Raw genomic sequence first — 20248 nt, 5'->3', positions numbered from 1 at the left:
GTAGCCTCATTGCTCATAGACTGATTTTTGAAGAGTTTGCCTCTTTGATCACAACACTTGTGGAACAGTGGCACTACCTCAGCGAAAGTCAAATACCGATGAACAAAGTCCTGAGGCTACAGATGATGAATTGGAGTAGTACCAAAGTAGTTTTGCATTTTTGCATCTTAATTATTGCTTTCTTGTATAAGTTAGGTTCTGGAATTAGTTCTGCTAATACTTAGCTATGCAAAAATATACCATGGTTTCCCCTGTAAAATTTTTCAATTTTAGGTGAAATACAGTGTGCATACTCACGTGTGAATATTAATAATTACAAATTCATGGATGAGTTACCATAACCTTGCTTCAGCACAGCCATTGTGACCAATTCCATCAAGTCTGTGTCATTTTACCATATGACACTGGATCTGCTTCTATCACATTCAGAAGCCATTCAAGTAACCATGAACTTCTGTGAATGTGACACTGCGCTGACCTTTGGCCCAAGGTGACCATGGAGGGAACACGCCAAACTCATCCTGATGACAGCGTCTCAGAAGGAGCGTGACCCTTTGCAGCTGGCGACTGGCTGGGAGACACACCAAAGCATGAGCATGATGGTAACAGTGCGCTCTAGGACTTGTTGAACGGGGGTTCTCGTGGGGTTTTTTAAAAATACGGTGGTTTCAGATTATACATTTGCAACTTTTGAAGTTTCGGTATGAGTTTCATGTTAAAATGTAGAAGAAAATAAAAGGTGGCTTTTTTATCCCCCTAAATAAAAATTGAGACTAAACGTTTCCCCTGGCCCTCCCTTTTGCCAAGGGAAGGAAAAGAAAACCAGCTCCAGGTCAAAGACAGCTTTTCCTTTTCCTTGAGCTGTTCTATAAGTTCAGACACCTTTTTAACTTGTTTGTTTCTTGCCTGGCCGTGCACTCACCATCAGGGTTAGTCCTTACCCATCACAGTAGATAGTATGACTAAGAGTAAAGCACTTCAGGATTTGGCCACTATTCCCATATTTGATTAATTCTACAACCAAGTCTTGGCTACCAACATGAAGCTCTAAGTTCTGAAAACACTCCTGGCTTTGCATTTCTGGTGTTTAGTTGAACAGTTACCAGGTAAACGTTACCCTAAAATTGATTAAGTTAATGTCAACACTTTACAATTAACAATACAAAACCATGTTCCAAACTCAATTCCTTCTTGTAGACTATTTTAATAAGGAGATTATAAAATACAAAAGAGAGAGAGACAGGTAACCTGAGATGCAATTTTGGAATGCAAACTTTTAGTTCCAATGTGCAAGCTCAAACTTAACAAATGTTTAAAATATTTGAGTTTTTCAAACGGTGCCAAAATAAACCATGTCTTTTCTAAAGACTACAGATTTAGCCAGGCACTGGCAATGTAAATCTTTCAACCATTTCAAGTATTTGTTTAAAAGCCTCCCAGAACACGTGTGCTCCCCACAAAACTGAAGAATGAAATGTTTCGACCACTGAAGCTCAACAGCTGACTTATAAGCAACCTAATACAAGAACACCACTTTGGTCTTTTGGACCTGTGAATACATTTTATTTACCAGTGCATGAGAAGAACAAACAGAGAAAGTCCAGTCCTGCAGAGCTGATGTGAAATGGTGCAGCGATAAGAGGCAGCTCATGTAATGCTGCGGTCATAGCAAGCACAGAATCAGAGGAACCGCTGGCCAGTGGTTTCATGTGCCTCGCAGTTCATTCTTGCACGGGAGGAAAATCCTCTGGGGTATGAATTGAAAAGAAAAAAAAACCAAACAACAAAACCGACAGCCTTCATCTGGAATTATTCTAAATGAAGAAAATTAAGGGCGCAGAGAAATCCTGACATTTAGATAGCAGATTCATGTGTGTACGGGGATTAAAGATGTTACAACTCCTGATCACCTGATAAGGATATTTATAATACCATTTAATTTGAAAATTAAAGTATCTTGTAAAACATTCTGTGATTTGGAGCAAATACATGAATAAATGCGCCTATGACAACATATTGACACTACTAAACTACTTCAGTATGATGGCTTATTTTTAGAAGCAGTTTTAATATTCCCCTACATTAATGATTAACTAATGAATCTTACTTTCTTGTGAATGTATTTAAAGAGGAATCAAACCAACGTCATCTACAGGATTCCACTAACAAGACTGAGCTGGTTCTGAACTTTTCAAATATCAGCAGTTTTCCCAACACCAGTACAGAAAACTGTGCCACCAGTTTTGAGCTGTGGGCTGAATGGAAAACAGCACTAAATGACTAAAGGTCCACAGTTCTTTTCTGTTAAAGTTGATTTGTCACAATATTGTTAATTAGTGAGGGCTTAGGGAAGGCTTACTATGAATATAATTACAGTGCCGAAAAGCATTAATAACGCTCTTATGCCGAGCCAACACGATGCTATTTACATATTTCACCCTGGCATATACCAGAAACGGCTCCCAGTGCCTAACGTGCTGCAGGATCATTGAGAGGAACACACAGAATCTCACAGGGGAAGGATGTTTCTGAGTATCTCAGTGCTCTTCAAGACAGCAGGGACGCTAATTTGACCACTAATTACAAGCATCTCCCTACGCATTGCCTGTGGTGAGGCACCTTTCATCGTGAACGGCTGTACCATCAGGAGGCAAATGAATTGCTACTCCTGGTACATAATCTGACTCAGTCTCATCCTTATCTCATAAATTAGGGCAGAAGTGACAATTGCATTCGTCTGCATCTGTCTGTATAGGGGCAGGTTCCTTTTCACTTACAGACATCAATCAGCTCTCAATGAATAAACTATACGATAAAAGCCAATTAACCCGTGTTATCATTATTGCCTATTTCTACTTGTCAGACCAGAAATCCTGCGCCTGTTACACTCAAAGGCAAAACTCAGGCTGGGTTCAACGGGGCCAGAAATTCACTTGAGGGCACTAAAGGCTGGGCCCACATTACCGGGCCTATGTGACTTGTGCTGTTTACTTCAGCTGGTGAAGAAGCGAAAGCGTTTTGTTGTTAGCCACACAGATGCTTTTGCAAACTCCCCCTCGGAGCCCAGGCACCTCTTCGGGGGCTGCATACCTTTTATGACTGTCACTAAGGGATTTGGCAAAGACCACACACCAGGTTGTTAGCAAGGAAGAGTGAGGACCCAACCATTTCTGAATCTTTGCCTCTCAGCACAGTAAATTTTCCAAGGAACCTTTTCAAAGAAGACAAACATTTCCAGCTGAATTTTAAAAATTGACACCTAACTTAATTATGATTCAAAGTCCTTTATCTACAGGACGACAAAACCCCCTCACTAAAATTTCACCCCCTCACCCTGAATTTCATGCTACTTGGTATAAGACATAAGAAAGAGTCACGATATATTTTTTCACCTTAGGTACAATGTGTCAAAAGGGAAATTATGAAGAAAAACTGTCACCTCATTTTACTGACTCAAGTATTACCCACAACCAGATGTAGCTGACATCAAGCCTGCTAGACGGCTTTTGCCTGGCCGATCCTACTTTCCCAAACAAAGCCAGCAGACACAAGAGGCTGGAGGTCAAACAGCCTTGCTGTATGAAGCCTGCGCTCGCAAGATTAATCTCTCAGAGGCGGAAAGACTTGGGGGAAGATGAGGAGGTCTCGATACTCCTGGGCGAAGGAGGAACTTAGCACATTCATGCATGGAAAACAAGCCTTGATTTAGTAAACCTGCATTTCCAAAGTAACAAGCTTCCTCATCAAAGTTGCCAAGGAGTGAGAGGGAAGATGTTTACATTGGAAAATAAGCAGTTCAAAGTTAGATTAAAACAATGAGGTACAACAAATTTATTGTTTTCACAGTGAAGGAACGTTTCCTTATTGTCCTTCAGGGATCGTTGTCCCAGAGCCCGTGTTGTTCAACTTAACTAAGAAATCACTTTGAAAAAGGGGTTAATCTGGAGATGGCGGTATTTCATATCACCATATTCAGCATGGAAATGCTGATACTATGCAACTATGAGTAGTAAAGATGAGCCATGAGCAGAGCAGGAATAGGAGCTCATGGTCACCAGGGAACGCATGCTAAAACAACCGAGGACATTCAGTACCCATAAATGCAAAGTGGTGCGTTCAGAAAAAGGTTCAGTCTTCACACACCCTGGGATGAACTCTGAGCTGAGTATTATAACTGAGGACTGACATCTAGAGTTGTTGCTATTATTACAGAAATATTAACTCCGAGAAATCATCTGTCATAAAGCAAATCCAATGCTAAAAATGATTAATTAGCACAGAGAATAAGAATAAAGCAGACAACATAATTACGACAACCGTTAAAGTCAGAGTTTGTCTGTAGCTTGAATACTAGGCACAAATCTGGTTGTATCAGTAATAGCACTGCAGAACTGGAAAAGAAATACATATAAGCTTAACAAGGCCAATTAAAAACACGAGGCAGCTTCTTTACAAGAGACTAAGGTTCTCTCTGGAAAAGAGGTGGTGGGGAAAGGATGCCAAGTAAGTAAAATCACAAGGGACATGAAAAGATATGAACAGGGAATGGCTGTTCACCAGTTCTCTAATATAAAACTAAGTGATAGAAAATGAATAGAGCTAGTTGATAACAAAGAAAAGGAAATATTTCTTCACTCAGTGCATCACTAACTGCATTAAGTCCTCATGACGGGAACAAGTAGATACTACAATTCAAAAGTATTCAAAAACATGACATGAAAAATGAAATGCTGCTAAATACCCAGACACCACTGCTGGCTCAGAAAGCCCCTTAATAACAAATTGTTGGGAGGCCAAATGAGATCAAGGTCACTAGCGGTGGCCTGGCTTTATACCTTTCCAAGGCATCTTCTGCTGGTTATTGCCAAAGGCAGTTGGTGCTAGTTGGACTGTTGGTCTAGCACAGTATGACTGGTAGTTCTTACATTTTTATCTTCCTTCCTTCCTCACCGCTTCGTTGGAGCAGAAATGGTTCGACAGCACTGACCGTTCACTTTCACTTAGTGCTCAATGAGAACAGCAGGAAAAAAAGCAGTTGAGTCACCCAACTGCTGGACAGCAGCACACAGGAGATGGTGTGGAGGGGACAGTCCTCTGGTCTGGAAGTGTTAAACTTTCTTCCCATCGAGGCAGAGACTCCAGACTCACTGGCTACTAAAAAGGAGCACTTCAGAAGTTTCTAGAAGTGGCTTGTGTAAATTTGGCTTGGAGGAATGCTGCTCATCTCCCTACAAGGGGTTAGGTTTGGTCGACTGAAAGTAGCAGATGATGAAGGTTTAACATGGAAGTGCTTGAAAAGAAAAACAGGCATGGAAATGTACACCCCGTCCAAAATTAAAATTTCATTTTCTTCAGCTAGACTGCCCTATCTTGACATCTGTACCAGCAAACACTGAGAGAGAAGACAGCACAACAACATTAAACACAAAGCAGAGGAGGCAAGTGGCAGCCTTGCCTGAGCTGGCTGGTTCTGGGAGTAGCTTAAAGCCCACGTGCTCCCGAGATTCACCTCAGAATTCGGGCTGCTTAGAGATTACAGCTGCCTTCTTGAGCAGGTTTATACGAGTGCTGACCTGATCCTTCTGCTCACCTTTGGTCATGTGACAGACATACCAAATACAGGGAGATGTTTGGGTCACAAATGCAACTCTAGGTCCAACTCTCCTGTATCTGTCCGTGTACCACAAATTTTCCCCCTCACGCCTCAATTTCTCTTCTCCTTGTAGGATTCTGTCCTTCAGCCTTTTGAGTTCAGTCCCAGGGCACTTCAGACAGGGAAAAAGAAAAAGCAGAGAGCTGGCAGTCTGGCCTCAAATCCAACCTGGATGGTACTCCTGCCCTGCAAAGCAAACTGAGGTCTAGAAAAAGCAGGCAAAAAGTCTTCCAGGAAAGGGTCAAGGGACCTGCCCTGCACTGAAAAGGTGAATTTTTACTTTCTTAGGTGGTTTCTGAATATTTGAAAAATTGTCCCTCATAGGAAAGGATAGAGGAGTGACTAAAAATACAGGAAACCTTCCCCACTGCCCGAGATACTGTACACTGTCACAGGGCTTTCACAGTGCAGTTTATGAAGCTGAACCTCCAGTGACACCTAACTGTACACTTCTTTTTAACGTAGGCTGAAAATGCCATGCACCAGCAGTACCTATTCAACGGTGGTATAAAGCCACACAAGTGTCCTTCCTTTAGATGTAGTCACAGTCACTAACTGTAATTCAGTGAGCTATGAGCAAGGAGGAAAAAAATCTCCAATATACTAGCCAGAGAGATCTCTTGAGTGTGAACCTACTTTATCAATTAATATATTTAACATGCAAATACTGGGCTGTTTGCAGTCTCACAAATAACGTGAGGGATTTAAATTTTGAAACTGCTTTGCAGGATTTTGCACCTGAAGCCTGCAGCATTTGAAAACATGATCAAGCTGTGCCTTGCAGCAGACTGGAGTCTAGTAACACGGAGAGGACAGACTGTTAAAATAAGCATCTACATCATTTTTCACAGTACACAGTGCCACAATGCAGCTGCTTAAAAAACAAATATATGTTTGCAGTGAAACATTTCAACAAATCACAGAACTCAGCAGCAAAGTAGTTAAACATTTATGATTTGATTTTATCTCAGCTTGGAATGTCGCTGGAGTGTCCCACTTCTAACAACTGTTTGCTAAGTTAAGGCTCTAGTGTTTACTCAGTGCTGAATGAAGCAGCCTGGTCACCAGATGTGAATGCTTCCTTAGACTAGAGCTTTCAATCAGATCACGGTCCTAATGGTCCCTGCTCCAACCTTCTTCCTCAGGACGTCCACCAGCCTTTCCAACCTGAGAGGGGGCAGGGGAGAGGGAGAGGAGAGAAAAAAAATAAAAAGGAAGCTAAGGTTAGGAATGTTCTGGCTGAAAGAGACAGTGTTTGCACTGAACCAAGCTGTCCTGGTGGTGGTCACGCTCAGAAACAAAGCACCACTGTAAAAGACAGACGTTAAGGGAAAATGCAGACAACTCACGGAAAAAGTTTTTAACCTACAACCAAACCCCTCTGCAGTCAGTGATATATATATAATCTCAATTTTCTGTTGTAGTATAGGCAGCATCTGAGGTCCCCGCGAAGCGTTAACACAACCCCCTGTGCGGCAGCAATCCTGTGGCGCAGACATGCTTCAGTGTAAGCAGGACATTCAATTCTCGCCCCTTTTAAAATACGAGTGGTCCATGGCTCTTGTTAAATGTAACACTTAGCTGTTGTTTCCCCTTCAAAAATGCCCTGCCTGTTATCCAACAGATACTTTTACTGTCCAGTTTATAAACTTATGCCTAAAACCTCATGTTTTTTATGTCAAAAACTTTTTTCAAGACATTCAACAAGCCAAGTTTCTGAGGATGTGGATGATGACGGTCTGAAGGTGTCCCATGTGATTATAATGTTGACATAGCTACAGCAAAATTAACAGTCTAACTAAGCAGGACAGAGAGCTGCCTAATCCTCTCTCAGTTTTAAGGCACAGCCTATAAGCATGACCAGCATCTCACTGGCTTAATTTGTTCTTTCCTTTTGTTAAAGGGTGTAGGCAAATGCAAAGGGCTAAACTTCTTCAGCGCTTTCTGTTTGCACAAGTTCATCTTCAGCACTCCAGTAATCATGCAGTCAAACTTTTTCTTCAATTTACCTGTATTTTATCCTCCCATGAAAGCACTCCCACAAACTAACTATATAAAATCAGGTACTGTGCAGAGTAGAACACTTTTAGAGCATCTTATACACACAATTTCCACAACAGATAAGATGAGATGCAGGTTCAAATAACTGGATTCGCTGTTGCAAAGTTGACCATTTTTTCTTACCTGAAAAGAGAGCTGTCTTTTTTTTTTTTTAATCTATTGTACAACGTGAGGAATGCAGATAGGAACTAAAAATAACACACCTTTATCAAAACTGCAAAATTCATTTTATCTCATGGATGCATTAGTAACCTCAGTGCAGGAAAACCAGTTAACACGTCTTGGATTTATTGCCACAAGTCATGACTAACGCACATGGTACGCATTGAAAGACTCTTATTTTCCAGGAACCACCAAGCACCATGAAACTACACCTTTCATTGTACTCACCAGGTGACTTAATTCCTGAAACGAGATTAAGAATTCACCACCCTAATGTCACTATCAGACACCAGGAAATGTAAGTGGAAAGTTCAGTTGGTTCTAGCTGTTCCACAGCGACTCTAAAGGACTGAAAGCACAGGTGAAAAGCCACTGCTACTCCTCTCCTTTTGATTCTCCAAGTATTGCTTTTCTTTTTTAACCAACTAGTTTATTTTTTCCTGTTTTTGTAACACAGATCTTCTCCACTTCTTCATCTCGATGGAGGCAGCACCCAGATGGTCATAACTCGGTGCAGTCAGTCCATGCGAGCCTGAAGCCAGGGCTTTCACAAGCTATTTGCTTCTGGAAGTTTTCTCACAGTGGATAAACCAGTGGTTTCCAGGTTCTAAGGGCCCTAACTCAGTTACTGATAGACCATACTTCCCGCGTGCTCTCTTACAGAGAAGTTTCCCTGTTAAATCAGTTGTTCAGAAAGCAATGGCAGATCCATCCTCACTTCTAACAGCACGTACGTTAGAAGCACTGCAGCTTCCTCAGCTGCTCTAACTGTCACTGGAGGTCTCTTTCTCCCCCACACTAGCACCCTCTCTAACATGCTTCAGAGACATGAAGCACAGGGGAAACATTCCAAACTGTCTGGACAAACAAAAGGTTTGGGCTGCAAATTGTTTTCTGGGAGACAGCAGAAAACCCATAAAATCAGAGATCATGGAGCATTTAAACCACTGTTTGGTTAAAAAGAAAACGATTCCAATAATTGAGGTTCCTTTTGGGAAGACATAGGTTGGAGGTCACTGCTTGCTTACACACTGTTCTGCAACTGGGCTTAGATGTGCACCACTCTGTGACCAAGCAATGCCACTGCACACCAGAGCAGAACAAGCCAGCGAGGAGATGCCCGTGTTTGAAGAGAAATACCACTGGGATGAAAGTAGCTGTCTTCTGTTTAACCTTGAAACTGTCAGGCTTCATTGAAAATAATGAGGCTTAACAATCATAGCTTCTGCTTTGCGAATGAATGATGACTGAAATCATCAAAATGAGGTATCCCGCACCAAACACAAACCATGCAGGGCTTATTTGCCTTTTGTTTCAGTCCTATGTGCATTTGCAAATTTATTTATTCTTTATTAGATGAAACAAAAAAAAAAGAAAAAAAGGCAGCAGGGGATTAAGAAACCATATCTTTGAAAGAGATTTAAACAATGATGTAAAAGAGAAACTGTAACAGCTATTTATAAGATAAAATAAGAGAGGGCAAAATTCACCCCTGCACAGACACAAGACCCAATATACCACTGAAATCCTCTTTAAGCCTACAAAATAATGCTATGGGCTGAATCAGTGCTTAATAACTCTTGATACAGGCCTCAGGGGGCTTTTCGGAATGATAATCCTGGACTCTTTGTTCACCAAGGGCCCAACTCTGCCATCCCAACTCACACTAAGCAACATCTTTCTTTGTGAGTAATAAAAGGCAGCTAGTTTGTGTCAGAGGTGCTACCTGTGAGGGGTGAGGGTGGCAGGTTCCCCCCTTGCCGATACGGCTCCGTACCCAGCGCGGTGGGATGCTGCAGGCAGCTCCTTTTGGAGGCTGAGCATTTTAATCTGAGGAAAAGTGGAGGAATGATCTTATACCTCAGGATCAAAGGTAACTTAAAATATCTAAACAGATGAACAAGAGGTGCCAGAAACCACCCTAAAAGCGTGTTTATTCAAAATATGGAAGACACCAACCTGAAGAAAGCAACTTTTCTTACTGTGTGCAATCATGATGTATCTGCCAGTATAATCTCACCATATTTTACTGAACTGAAAGTGGTACTGACTGTGTTTGACTGGATCCTAAGACACAGCTTTAACAAATGACATTTGTCTTTTTGCTTGTGAAGGAAACAGTCCTCAGTACAAACAAAGCGCATAATATGACACTATCTCCTCCCGAGATGTAAGCACGGACACTCACTGAACTCACATCTCACGAAGCAACCAAACAAGGCATTCAAGAAGAAGGTATTTGCATTTGTATTTCAGGCCAGACAGAAGAATGATACGGTTGGCAACTCTGCTGCAGTGACGAAGGTCTAAATGTGCAAGGACAGACAGACATCTTTAGGAATGTTCAACAAAGCCTCTCGAGGTCTCATCTCAGTGCTTCCATGAAATGGAGAATAAAAAAACCCAAACACAAATTAGGAAAGGGACACCTGGTCCATCATTATTTCTACATTAGCAAAAGATGCAGCACAGTGAAGAGTCTTGAATTGCAGTGGCTTAATGCTTCCTCAGTTCAAATTTGGAATTAAGCAGGTGAATCTGTGTTTTAACATAGAAATAAAAAAGATTTCCTCGAGGGGCTTGCTGCTATGATGTTACCAGTATGGACATGTGCTTTTCAAAGTGTATCTGAGCTTTAAGAAGGTCCTCATCTTCAGAGAAAGGCTACCTAAACAAGAAGGTTGCTAGGTGTGTCTTCCCCAAGACTAATTCTCAAACTCCTCTTCCAGCTGTTTCAAATTGTGTTCTCTTACCACCTACACACACATCTGACAAAAAGCCTCCCTGGAGCATATGTTGTTATATGGAGTGTTCTTATGTAGTTCCTGAACTGTTTGGCAATCTGCTTTGATTTTTAGCAAAGCCTTACAGAGCTTTATTCCCTTGAGCATAAATCATTTTGATTTTAGAATCAGTCTCCATAAAGCAGAGTTATAATCCTTACTGACAGAGAAGTTTGTTCTGGAAGCTCAGAAGCTGGATGTACAGCGGCAAAAATGTTACCTACTGATCTCCACTGCTGATTCTTACGTGCATTTTCGCTTGCTCTCCTCTTCTATGTGTTCTATTGAAGAAGTCTTGCTCTACACTCTGCAACTGAGTAAATCCACAGAGGTCAGTACACCCCAGGGAAGCTGCACTTTGAACCCTGGGTTCAGTTTTGGGCCCCTCAGTCCAGGAAGGACATTGAGGTGCTGGAGCATCTCCAAAGAAGGACAATGAAGCTGGCAGAGTCTGAAGCACCAGTCTGATGAGGAGCGGCTGAGGGAACTGGGGTTGTTTAGCCTGGAGAAAAGGAGGCTCAGGGGAGACCTTCTTGCTCTCTACAAGTCCCTGAAAGGAGGTTGGAGTGAGGTGGGGGTCAGTCCCTTCTCCCATGTAACAAGTTGATAGGACAAGAGGAAATGGCCTCAAGTTGTGTCAGGGGAGGTCTAGGTTGGACACGATGAAAAATTTCTTCCCTGAAAGGGTTGTCAAGCATTGGCCCAGGCTGCCCAGGGCAGTGGTAGAGTCCCCATCCCTGGAGGGGTTTAACAGACCTGTCAATGTGGTGCTGAGGCACACGGTGTAGTGGTGACCCGGCAGTGCTAGGTTAATGGTTGGACTTGATGATCCAATCAAAGTGGTTCTGTAATCCTCCCACGCTGCTCCATCTCTGGCCAAAGACACTCACCTCAAAGGAGAGCAGTGGCCTTTATCCACATGTTCTGGACACAACAGAGTTATACAGTCACAGAGTGATCTTCCAGGGCATCATGCCTCAGAAACAGCCAAAATGGATACTCAAGTGCAAGAAAAGGGCATCCTTCAAGTAGCCGATGTCCTCATCTGCAAAGCAATACATAGACTAGCCGAAAACAATAGCTTATACCTGCAGATGGAGGAGTTAAGTGATAAAAACAAAACCCTTCTGGATTTTGAAATGCTATATAAAGGCCTATAAACCTAAACTATAACCCCTGGTTATCTTTCCAGTAGATAAGATTAGGCTCAGGCTAGGAAGATGGCCTTACCTGCATGATTCCCTGCTTCTTGTGGAATGTGTTTTGCTAACAATAATTCTCTTTAGAAACCAAGCGTTTGACAACATGTTAGGTAACTAAAATGCATTGGACAGGAGCATTACAAGCTGTTGAGCAGTAGAACTCAGTGAATGACTGTTTGGTGAGTGGTCACACAAGCAAATTCATTTAACTTCATCTCAGAATATAAAAACTTTCTTTCCTTTCCCTCTCCTTCCCTTCAGTCTTCCTCTTTGGATATATTTCATCCAATCCTAAATGGAGTATTCATTTTCAGGTGTTTTACGTAAAAGACAAGGAAACACATGACACAGAGAAGAGAGGCTGCTGTGATACCAGTCTCACCCAGAATCCAGTCACTGGGATAGCATCATTTACTCAAGAAGCTGGAGGAAACTGGTTCAGCTCTATTATCTGTATGAGGGAACTGGATCCCAGGTGCTTCCCTCTCAGGGGAACAGCCTTGTGCTAACACTGGGTGCTGTGTGCTGGGGTGGCTTGTTCTCAGCTTCAAAAGTTCAGGCTGTTCCGACTCAATAAAGTACTTAAATATTCACTGGATCAAAGCCTGGGATGTGAGGGATGACCTTGCAGACTACCACGTTACGGAGGCATTGCCCTCTTACCTCTGGCTGGTTCAATGAATCTGTAATTATTCTTATTCCTCAGTCTAGGTATTATTTTTGCCACCTCAAAAGCCTGCCTTTTGAACAATAATTTTGACTGACTCACCAAAAAACATTGCATTTAATGGTCATACACCAGTCTGTAACAATTCCTTCATACAGCGTCACAGTGGGGAAGACTACACATGGTTCGGATGCACTAGGCTACCTCTCTCTCCTTAACAAAGTTCCCTCTGCATCTTTCAGAGGGAAGATTAAGCTGCGTTCTAAATGACATGCTGGAGTTCAGCAGTGGTTTTAAACCTGATGCAGGAATTGCGGAGTAAAATTTGGTGCCCTGTGTTAGACAGGTGGCTGGGCTGACTGGTATTAATGGTTCTTTCTGGTCTTAAAACACAAGTCTTAGAGACTGATTTAGCAGCATCAGCGAGCTCTAAACTGTGGTATACCACAGTGTTGAATCTAAACGCTCCAGGCACCGCTGCCAATTCCTGCCTGCCCAACGCTGTTTGTAATGTCACTCCAAAAAGTATGTTCCATTAAACTTACGGGCCTTCGATTTGGCAGGGCAAGCCACTCTGCCTCTGAAAAGCACTGTCACAAAACAAGCATTCCTATTAAATCCCCTTCAGCGTCTTCTCAACCCAAAAGAGTAATTCTGTATATGATTAAACTTACAAGTAAATACAGCCAGTTGGGCTCCTGACAGCAGACATATTTCAAAATAAACCTGGCTTACACAGGCCTTGGCTAAAATATTAAGCCTTTATCTGTGGTCCACAATAACTAATCTTGTCAAATTGTTTGCTCTCTACCTTCTGTTTGGAAGATTATGGGCTAGCTCACCATTACTATTCACCTTGTGCCATCGCTAGCAGCAGGAAAAGTGAGGGGTAAACACAGTTGGTCTGTTTTGACAGCGTTTCACCCTACTTTGCATTGATGCAGATTGCTGCACAGTGCAGGGTAATACAAAATCAGGACTTGGCATCAGCACTGGATTTAATGCCACCTTGTGAAAGGTATTGCTTCTTTGCTTTCAAATGCTTTCTCAGAACAGCACACGCTGCCAAAAATAAATGAGCTTATAGGAAAGAAAAATAAAACCTGACACAACTACGGTGTAATCTCTTCTGTATTTCTGTACTTAGAGATCTACAACATGCTTATCATATAGACCATTATAGATCTGGCTATTGGATGGACCATTCACATCTGAGCATGTGGCTGACATTAATGAGATTAAAAAATTAACAATAACTGAAATAGAGGATGTATTGGCATATTTTAGGCCAAATAATACTCGTCAGATTATTCAACCGAATCACAGAACTTCACCTAATTACTCCAGCTTGAGCCCAACAATTTATATGCCAATTTTATGCAAAGTTTACTACCGCTATTTGTGCAAGAAAATCCTTTTCTAGACCTCCTTCCATAAGCTTGAATCACTTTTAGCACTGACAAGTATTGTCTCCATGCATTTGATGTCACAGCTGATCTCTTTTTTAGGAGAAATACGGACACTGAAGCCTACTTCTTCCAGTGACGGCATTTCCACAAAGTTTGCGCTCATATGAACAGGCAAGAGTCTCCTGGATTTTCTTGCCAAATACTTCCTGGAAGTCCCTGTCATCTGTTTAGGAAAAGCTAGCAGTTTTGCATAACGCTGGTGTATCTTCCCCATAGAAAGAACTCTGCCATAGTATTTATTCATTTGAAGAGGAAAAAGTATTAATTCCTATCAGCTCCTGATGAACATTAGTCCTGCCCTTTGGTAATGATGTCTGGTATCATTAGAGTGCCACGAATCACAAGAAACCTTATTCTGTCGCTGAACTGTTTCCCACCTTCGTCTTGAGAGCAACATCATCTCAGAAAAGCAAATACTCTTAGCTTTGAACCCTCACAACATGGAGGGATGGTCAGAACTTTCAAGTAAAGCATTTAAAAGGCAGACATCAGGTCTATTTTGTATTATGTGGCAAAACGGCACACAGAGAAGTGAAATGACTTGCTGAAGCTCAGCCAACCAAGACTGAAAAGCCCCACATGTTTAAGTTTATGTATATGTGGTCTGGAGCTGAATGTGCACACACACATGCACAAAAAAAGAAAAAGTATTCTGCAGAATTAGAACCTAAAATTGCTAGATAGAGCCCTTCTCTCTCAGCTTCTCAGGCTGTGCTCTGAACCATGTCAACTGGTAACAACTAGCCAGTTTTCTTATTCTATATCCAGCTGAGATGTATTTCAGGAGATGGAAAAGGACCCACTTTTTAGAGGTCTCCAGTTTGTTCTAAATCCCTCTCCAGGAATATTTAAAAGCAATGTCAAAAACCTATTATCTAAACCAAACAGTATTTCAAACCTGCTCAAAACAGTTAGACAGGATTCCTTGTGAGAAAAATACTCAGGATGCAGGACCAGCAGACTGATAAACATTTACGGATTTGTAGAAAATGGGGTTACTAAGAGGAGTATCGGTCTGAAACCATCACATTACTCCTCTCTGCATGTTTCAAACAAGCCTTTCTTGTACAGTCAGGTCTGAACCTCTCAGATGCCTATTCCAAGCCAGTCTCACCTCTTCTGGGCATGTTCTGGTCAAGTTCTGTTTACAATGAGTTTGTAAAATTGAAAATACTGAAGTACTACTCAGGCTGTTTCCCAAGTACATCCCATCAAAGCACAACTTTGGCAGACTTCTCTTGATACCATAAACACTAAAGACAACATGAGCTTTTTTTCTTGACTCCACAAATATTCTGCAAAACCCAATACAGAGTTGCTGGTTCTATGCAGCTCTCAGTTACGTTACACCTCCATGAGGTGGTTCCACCCTCGTGACCAAGAGTAATCTGGGGCTTATGGAGGGAAAATTTTTTCCTATAAACCATTATAAAATCTCTCCACAATAAAAATAATCGGTTTTGCACAGGTTTGATGTATTCTAATAGGTTTGCCTTCCTGGCATAATTGATGCAGTATCACTGAAGCCAGAATGACTTGTACATCAATGAGAGATCAGGTAACAACGGAAATTGGGTTGGATGTAAGAGGAAAGCATTTAACTAAGCTCCCTCTTGTGATAAGTCCTTTGTAACGGGCTCAGATTGGTAGGTGAACACCCCACTCTTCCAGTGTAATCCAGCGGTGCCCGCTGACTTCTGGTTTCAGGGCGAGTCACACTTAGTCACACTTCTGAAAAGTATTTAAGTATTTCCAGAAAAAATAGGAGCAGTCTTCCCTCAGTAGCGGACTAACAAAAGCCCCAGGGATAAAAGATCCTCTCCTCCTCTTAATGCCTGCAGTATTTTACAGGTAGATGTTACTGACATGAAGCTTGTCTGTTATGGTGGTGTTGTGAAGGGCTCCCTACGCAGGGATCAAACCAGAAAAGATGCTAACTGCTCAGTTACATGCAAAAAAAAAAAAAAGTTTTCAAAATTCCAGATGAGAGTTAGCTTCATGGACAAACATGTCTTCTACACGTGCATAGTACTCCTTAAAATACTTCCTAGGCTTTTACTAAGTTATCAGCCATTTAAGGCCATGAAGGTAAAAACAAGCCTTTTCACATCGAAGCTTCAGTAACCTCTCTCCAGTAGCTGGTCTCTAGTTGTCTTCTGCACCATTCTAGCATGAAAATTCACATGAGATTTTTTTCCACCAGCCTTTTGGGCCTATTTTGCTCCATGTTCCTGCCACTTGACTGGGAACGAGCTGCTTCTCCTGCTGCTGGAAGGTGAATGAATTCCTGAGCAAGGCTGACTCAGGAGAGAAGCAATGGATGTTCAGCTAATTTTGAGGACAGCTTCAATTCTTCTGAACTGGTGAGCTTGCAGACTCAGGCCTTGGTGCCATTTCTGCCTGGTGTTGACATGAATGGGATTGATTGTAGGAGAAAAACTTAATTTCTGCTGATGAAAGCGTAAAAATTTGGCTTTATATCAAGAGTAATGAAATTCTTCAAAAACATAAATATTTTCTCAGTACTCAAAACTGGAGATTTGTGAAATGTCTTTTGTGTTGAGTTCATCACTTAGATATCCCTTCTATCAGATGTAGATGTGTATCTGCTAAACCCTTCAAATAATTCTTGATTATCTTACCAAAGACTAAGGTGACAGAAATGGGTATGTTATGAGGCACAGAATAAAGTGCTAACTACAGTAATTTTATTATACACATCTCCAACACCCGCAGTGTCTCCCACTCACAGGCCAAATGCTGATACTTTCTAAGGCCAAAATTTCCACAATCTGAAGCTGAAATGATAAAATTTGGTCCTAAAGATTTATGCCTTAGCACAACTCGGTGATTAGGTCTATATCCTTATACCCACGTGACATACGGCAAAAATGTAGAACAGGAAAGCTGAGCAATTTGCCAGTAAAACAGCCGTGGCAACAATGGGGTTAAAGCTGTTGTTAGCTCTCATACTTGTCAATACAGGTGATGCTGCCTTTCTACAGAGTTTTGATTAAAAAATTAAAAGCCATACGGAAAAATGTGGCTATTAATTAATGACCCGGTATTAGATTAGAAACATGGACTGTAAATTTTTTCCTTCGAGAAGCAGCTCCTGCTCCAGTAAAGGCACTCATAATTTTAAGCAGTGGAAAAATTTAAATGACTTCAAGTTTGCTTAGAATTAAATACCTGGCTGGCGCAGACAGTTATTTCTATTTGTTGCTGTAAAGAACTGTTCCAGCAATTCTCTAAAAGATTATACGTAATTCAGAAGCTTCAAAAAGTCTGGGCTTTCTTTTTGAGCTGCTGCACATATATTTACAGTATTCAATCTTTTGCATATGTTAAGAAACACTGTGAGTATTAACAGAAAGAACCGCAAATTTATTTTTATTCCTTCAGCCAAGCCACAAATAAATGACTCCTGCAAACAAGCCAAACACTATTTAGTAACGGCAACGTAAAAGCCATTTTATTTTACTCGTTTTATTTGGATGTAAAATATTAAAGTAAATGATTATTTGCTGTGACACTTGTTTGGAAAAAAAAGCAAGTCTGAGAAAAAGTTTTCTTGCTGTTCTTCAAGAAGCACTCAATCTGCTGTTCAAAGTTATTTAATAATTTGTCACAGAATGGTTAACTATAGCTTACAAACCCTGTGTCAGCCTGCTCCTTCCTATTAGGCAAACAACTTCAAAATCTAATTTGTTTGTGTTATTGGTCTTACTAAATATTAGTCTTTGCCAGTCCGCTTTACACCGGTGATGTTAACCACGCCAACATTCTGATTTTGTTCTGAAGTATTCCACAACAAGCTGATATTATACAATACCAGCCCAAGAGCCAGCCGATCCCGTTTACTGAGCAGACTTAGTGTATTTTGCTAGTGATAAATCAATAAAAGCATGTTGTAATCTACAAACTTCCATCTCTGTGAAGCAGCTATAAGCAAACTGTAAATGAACACACAGGTCAAAAAATGGGATGCTGTGATTATGTTGACTCTGAAAACATTTGACTTTCATAGAATACGTTTTAGCATTTGAGAGAATGAAGTTTCAGCACCGCTTATATTTTTGCAAAAGGCTGAGATGTTAAATATTCAAATGATGATAAATATTTGTGTTTATATTGTAACTACCCACACTTTAAGAAAACAATATCTGCACTGCGATCCATGATTTACAGAGGTTAAGTAAATGTAAACCAGAGCTACACAAAGAAAATAAATACTTTGACTGTATGCTTGGTTTTGCATTCTTCCTCTTCATAGAACTCCCTGCAGTCCATGGGAATCTTGGGTGTGCAAGGAATGCAGGGAAGTGTTGTCTGCCATCCCCTTTGGTTGGGATTTTTTATTTTCATTCAGCTAAGTACTGAACATAGTCCATAAAAACCACTGAACATAATCCTGGTGTTGATCATAAACCACTAGATGCTAAAGGCCTCCTTATAAGTTAGAACACCCCAAATATCCACAAGAAGAGTATCCCATAATCTGCTCTGGCACTATCATACGTTGTAACTGTATGAGACAGTGGTGCTCACAGCACAAATCCCCCTGTTAAGAGCTGTCTTCCAGTGAAGAGGAGATGTCAAAAGGTATCATGAATCGCGAGCACTGCAAAGGGTCTGCAGTAATTCTGAGCATCACCAGATCTGTCTTCCAGGACTCTGGTATTGATGAATGGGATCTGCAGCTCCACATGTGCTCTGGCCCAGCACATTCCTCCTCCAGACTGCACAGAGAGCATGACAGCACCTTGGGATGGAATTTGCAGCAACTAGTTCAAGGACAAGGGTGCTCCTAAACTAGCCAAATAGGTTTTTTTTGTTTGGTTGGGTTTTTTTTAAGTCTCAGCTCCGTGCTCTAAGTGTATTGCTCCAAGCTGTCCAGAGGTCCTCAAGCTGCCCTTCTCTAAAACTAACCTGAGGCCACTTGTTTCTTTTAAGGTGACAAAGATAACAGCAGTGCTACCACCCCGCCTTTTTAAATCAGGTATAAGAAATTACACTGACTACCAGCGGGAGCAGTCAGGAAAACTTGGTTTTAAGCCTCATCTGCCGTGTCTCAGGAGAGCAGTACACTCCAGAGCAGTACACTCCAGGGCTGAAGAGCCTTCTCTACTCCTCCTTCTGAAGCTATGGATTTCTACAGAAGAAACATCTGAAATGTTATTAAACACCAGGATCTCCTTAGATGGAGGAGGAAAAGCAGCTCCATTCTGTCACGCCCCAGAGGCGCAGCCCTGCTCTCCAAAAGACATTTAGAAAACTTGGGGGCGGTGGGGTGGGGGAGAGGAGGGGAGGAGGAACAGATGCCAAGGAAACTTTTGAAAGAAGATGTCTGTGGTCATGCAGCTCTACGAGGATCACCAGTGTGCATCACTCTGGTTCAGCATGTGCTTCTGCATTTGGGTTTCCAAGGAATCCAGGCAGAAAACACAAGAATTCGATTGTTTCATATTTTTTCAGAATTTTCCTGCTCACGCCAGCCCAGCTCCTTTGGGCTGGGAAGTTATCAGTGTTAGTGGTACTAATATCAGGTGCTCCCTCTATCACAGCCTGCAAATTTTACCTGGACTGTGACACGCAGCACGTAATTCAACATCTGGTAAGCGAAGTGTCATCCAATAAAGATATTCTAATCCAAGGCAGAAAATACATTTCAGTACAGCTTTGCAAAAGTGAGCTATTTCCTTCTGAAGAGCAAGAATCATGCGTTAGCCTTACCAAGGGGACCAAGAAACGTGGTGTACAGCCCAGAGAATACGCCACTGGTGACCGAAACTGTTCAGCTCACCTTCCATTTGAATACTAGTTCAATATTTTATTTCCTCCAGACCCAGAAAATTGATTCCACTCTGTATGTTGAATTTCTCTAAGGCTGCATAACTTTCTCTAAGGCTCTGTAACCTCACTGGCTTACTCAATTCTTTTATTACCACAAACAGGTGTCTCTAAGAGACTTTTAAATTCATCATTTCACCATACATGTGAGTGCTGTCTTAGCGGAATTTTTCTGAGAAGAGTCATTGGCGTTAGTGCAGAATTCCAAGTATTTAAATGAATTCTGACCCTACTATGTATTGCTTTCAGTTAGATCACACATGACTTCTTCACACATTTCAATTAGTCTTAACTCCTCACTCAATTCCTAAAGCAGACTACTGCCAAGCCTATTGCTCCTAAATTGAATAAATTCACACTGCCTGTTATTGCTGCTCTAGATAATGGTAATATTTTCG

General features: G+C 41.5%; 1 protein-coding gene across 1 annotated transcript in view; it reads right to left on the bottom strand.

The window, feature by feature from the left end:
- Window positions 1-6276: 6276 nt before the first annotated feature.
- MIPOL1 (mirror-image polydactyly 1) overlaps window positions 6277-20248 on the bottom strand; it is a gene marked incomplete at its 5' end in the record, with an annotated part of 132295 nt that continues 118323 nt past the window's right edge. Inside the window, one exon of the mRNA XM_010131096.1 lies at window positions 6277-6820. Coding sequence (XP_010129398.1) covers window positions 6754-6820 — 67 coding nt within the window. The remainder of the gene's footprint in view (window positions 6821-20248) is intronic.

This window comes from Buceros rhinoceros, unplaced genomic scaffold (assembly GCF_000710305.1).
Source record: "Buceros rhinoceros silvestris isolate BGI_N320 unplaced genomic scaffold, ASM71030v1 scaffold12752, whole genome shotgun sequence".
Taxonomy (NCBI): Eukaryota; Metazoa; Chordata; class Aves; order Bucerotiformes; family Bucerotidae; genus Buceros; species Buceros rhinoceros.
Note: the sequence above shows the minus strand (reverse complement) of the source record. Positions and strands in the feature narration are given on the sequence as shown.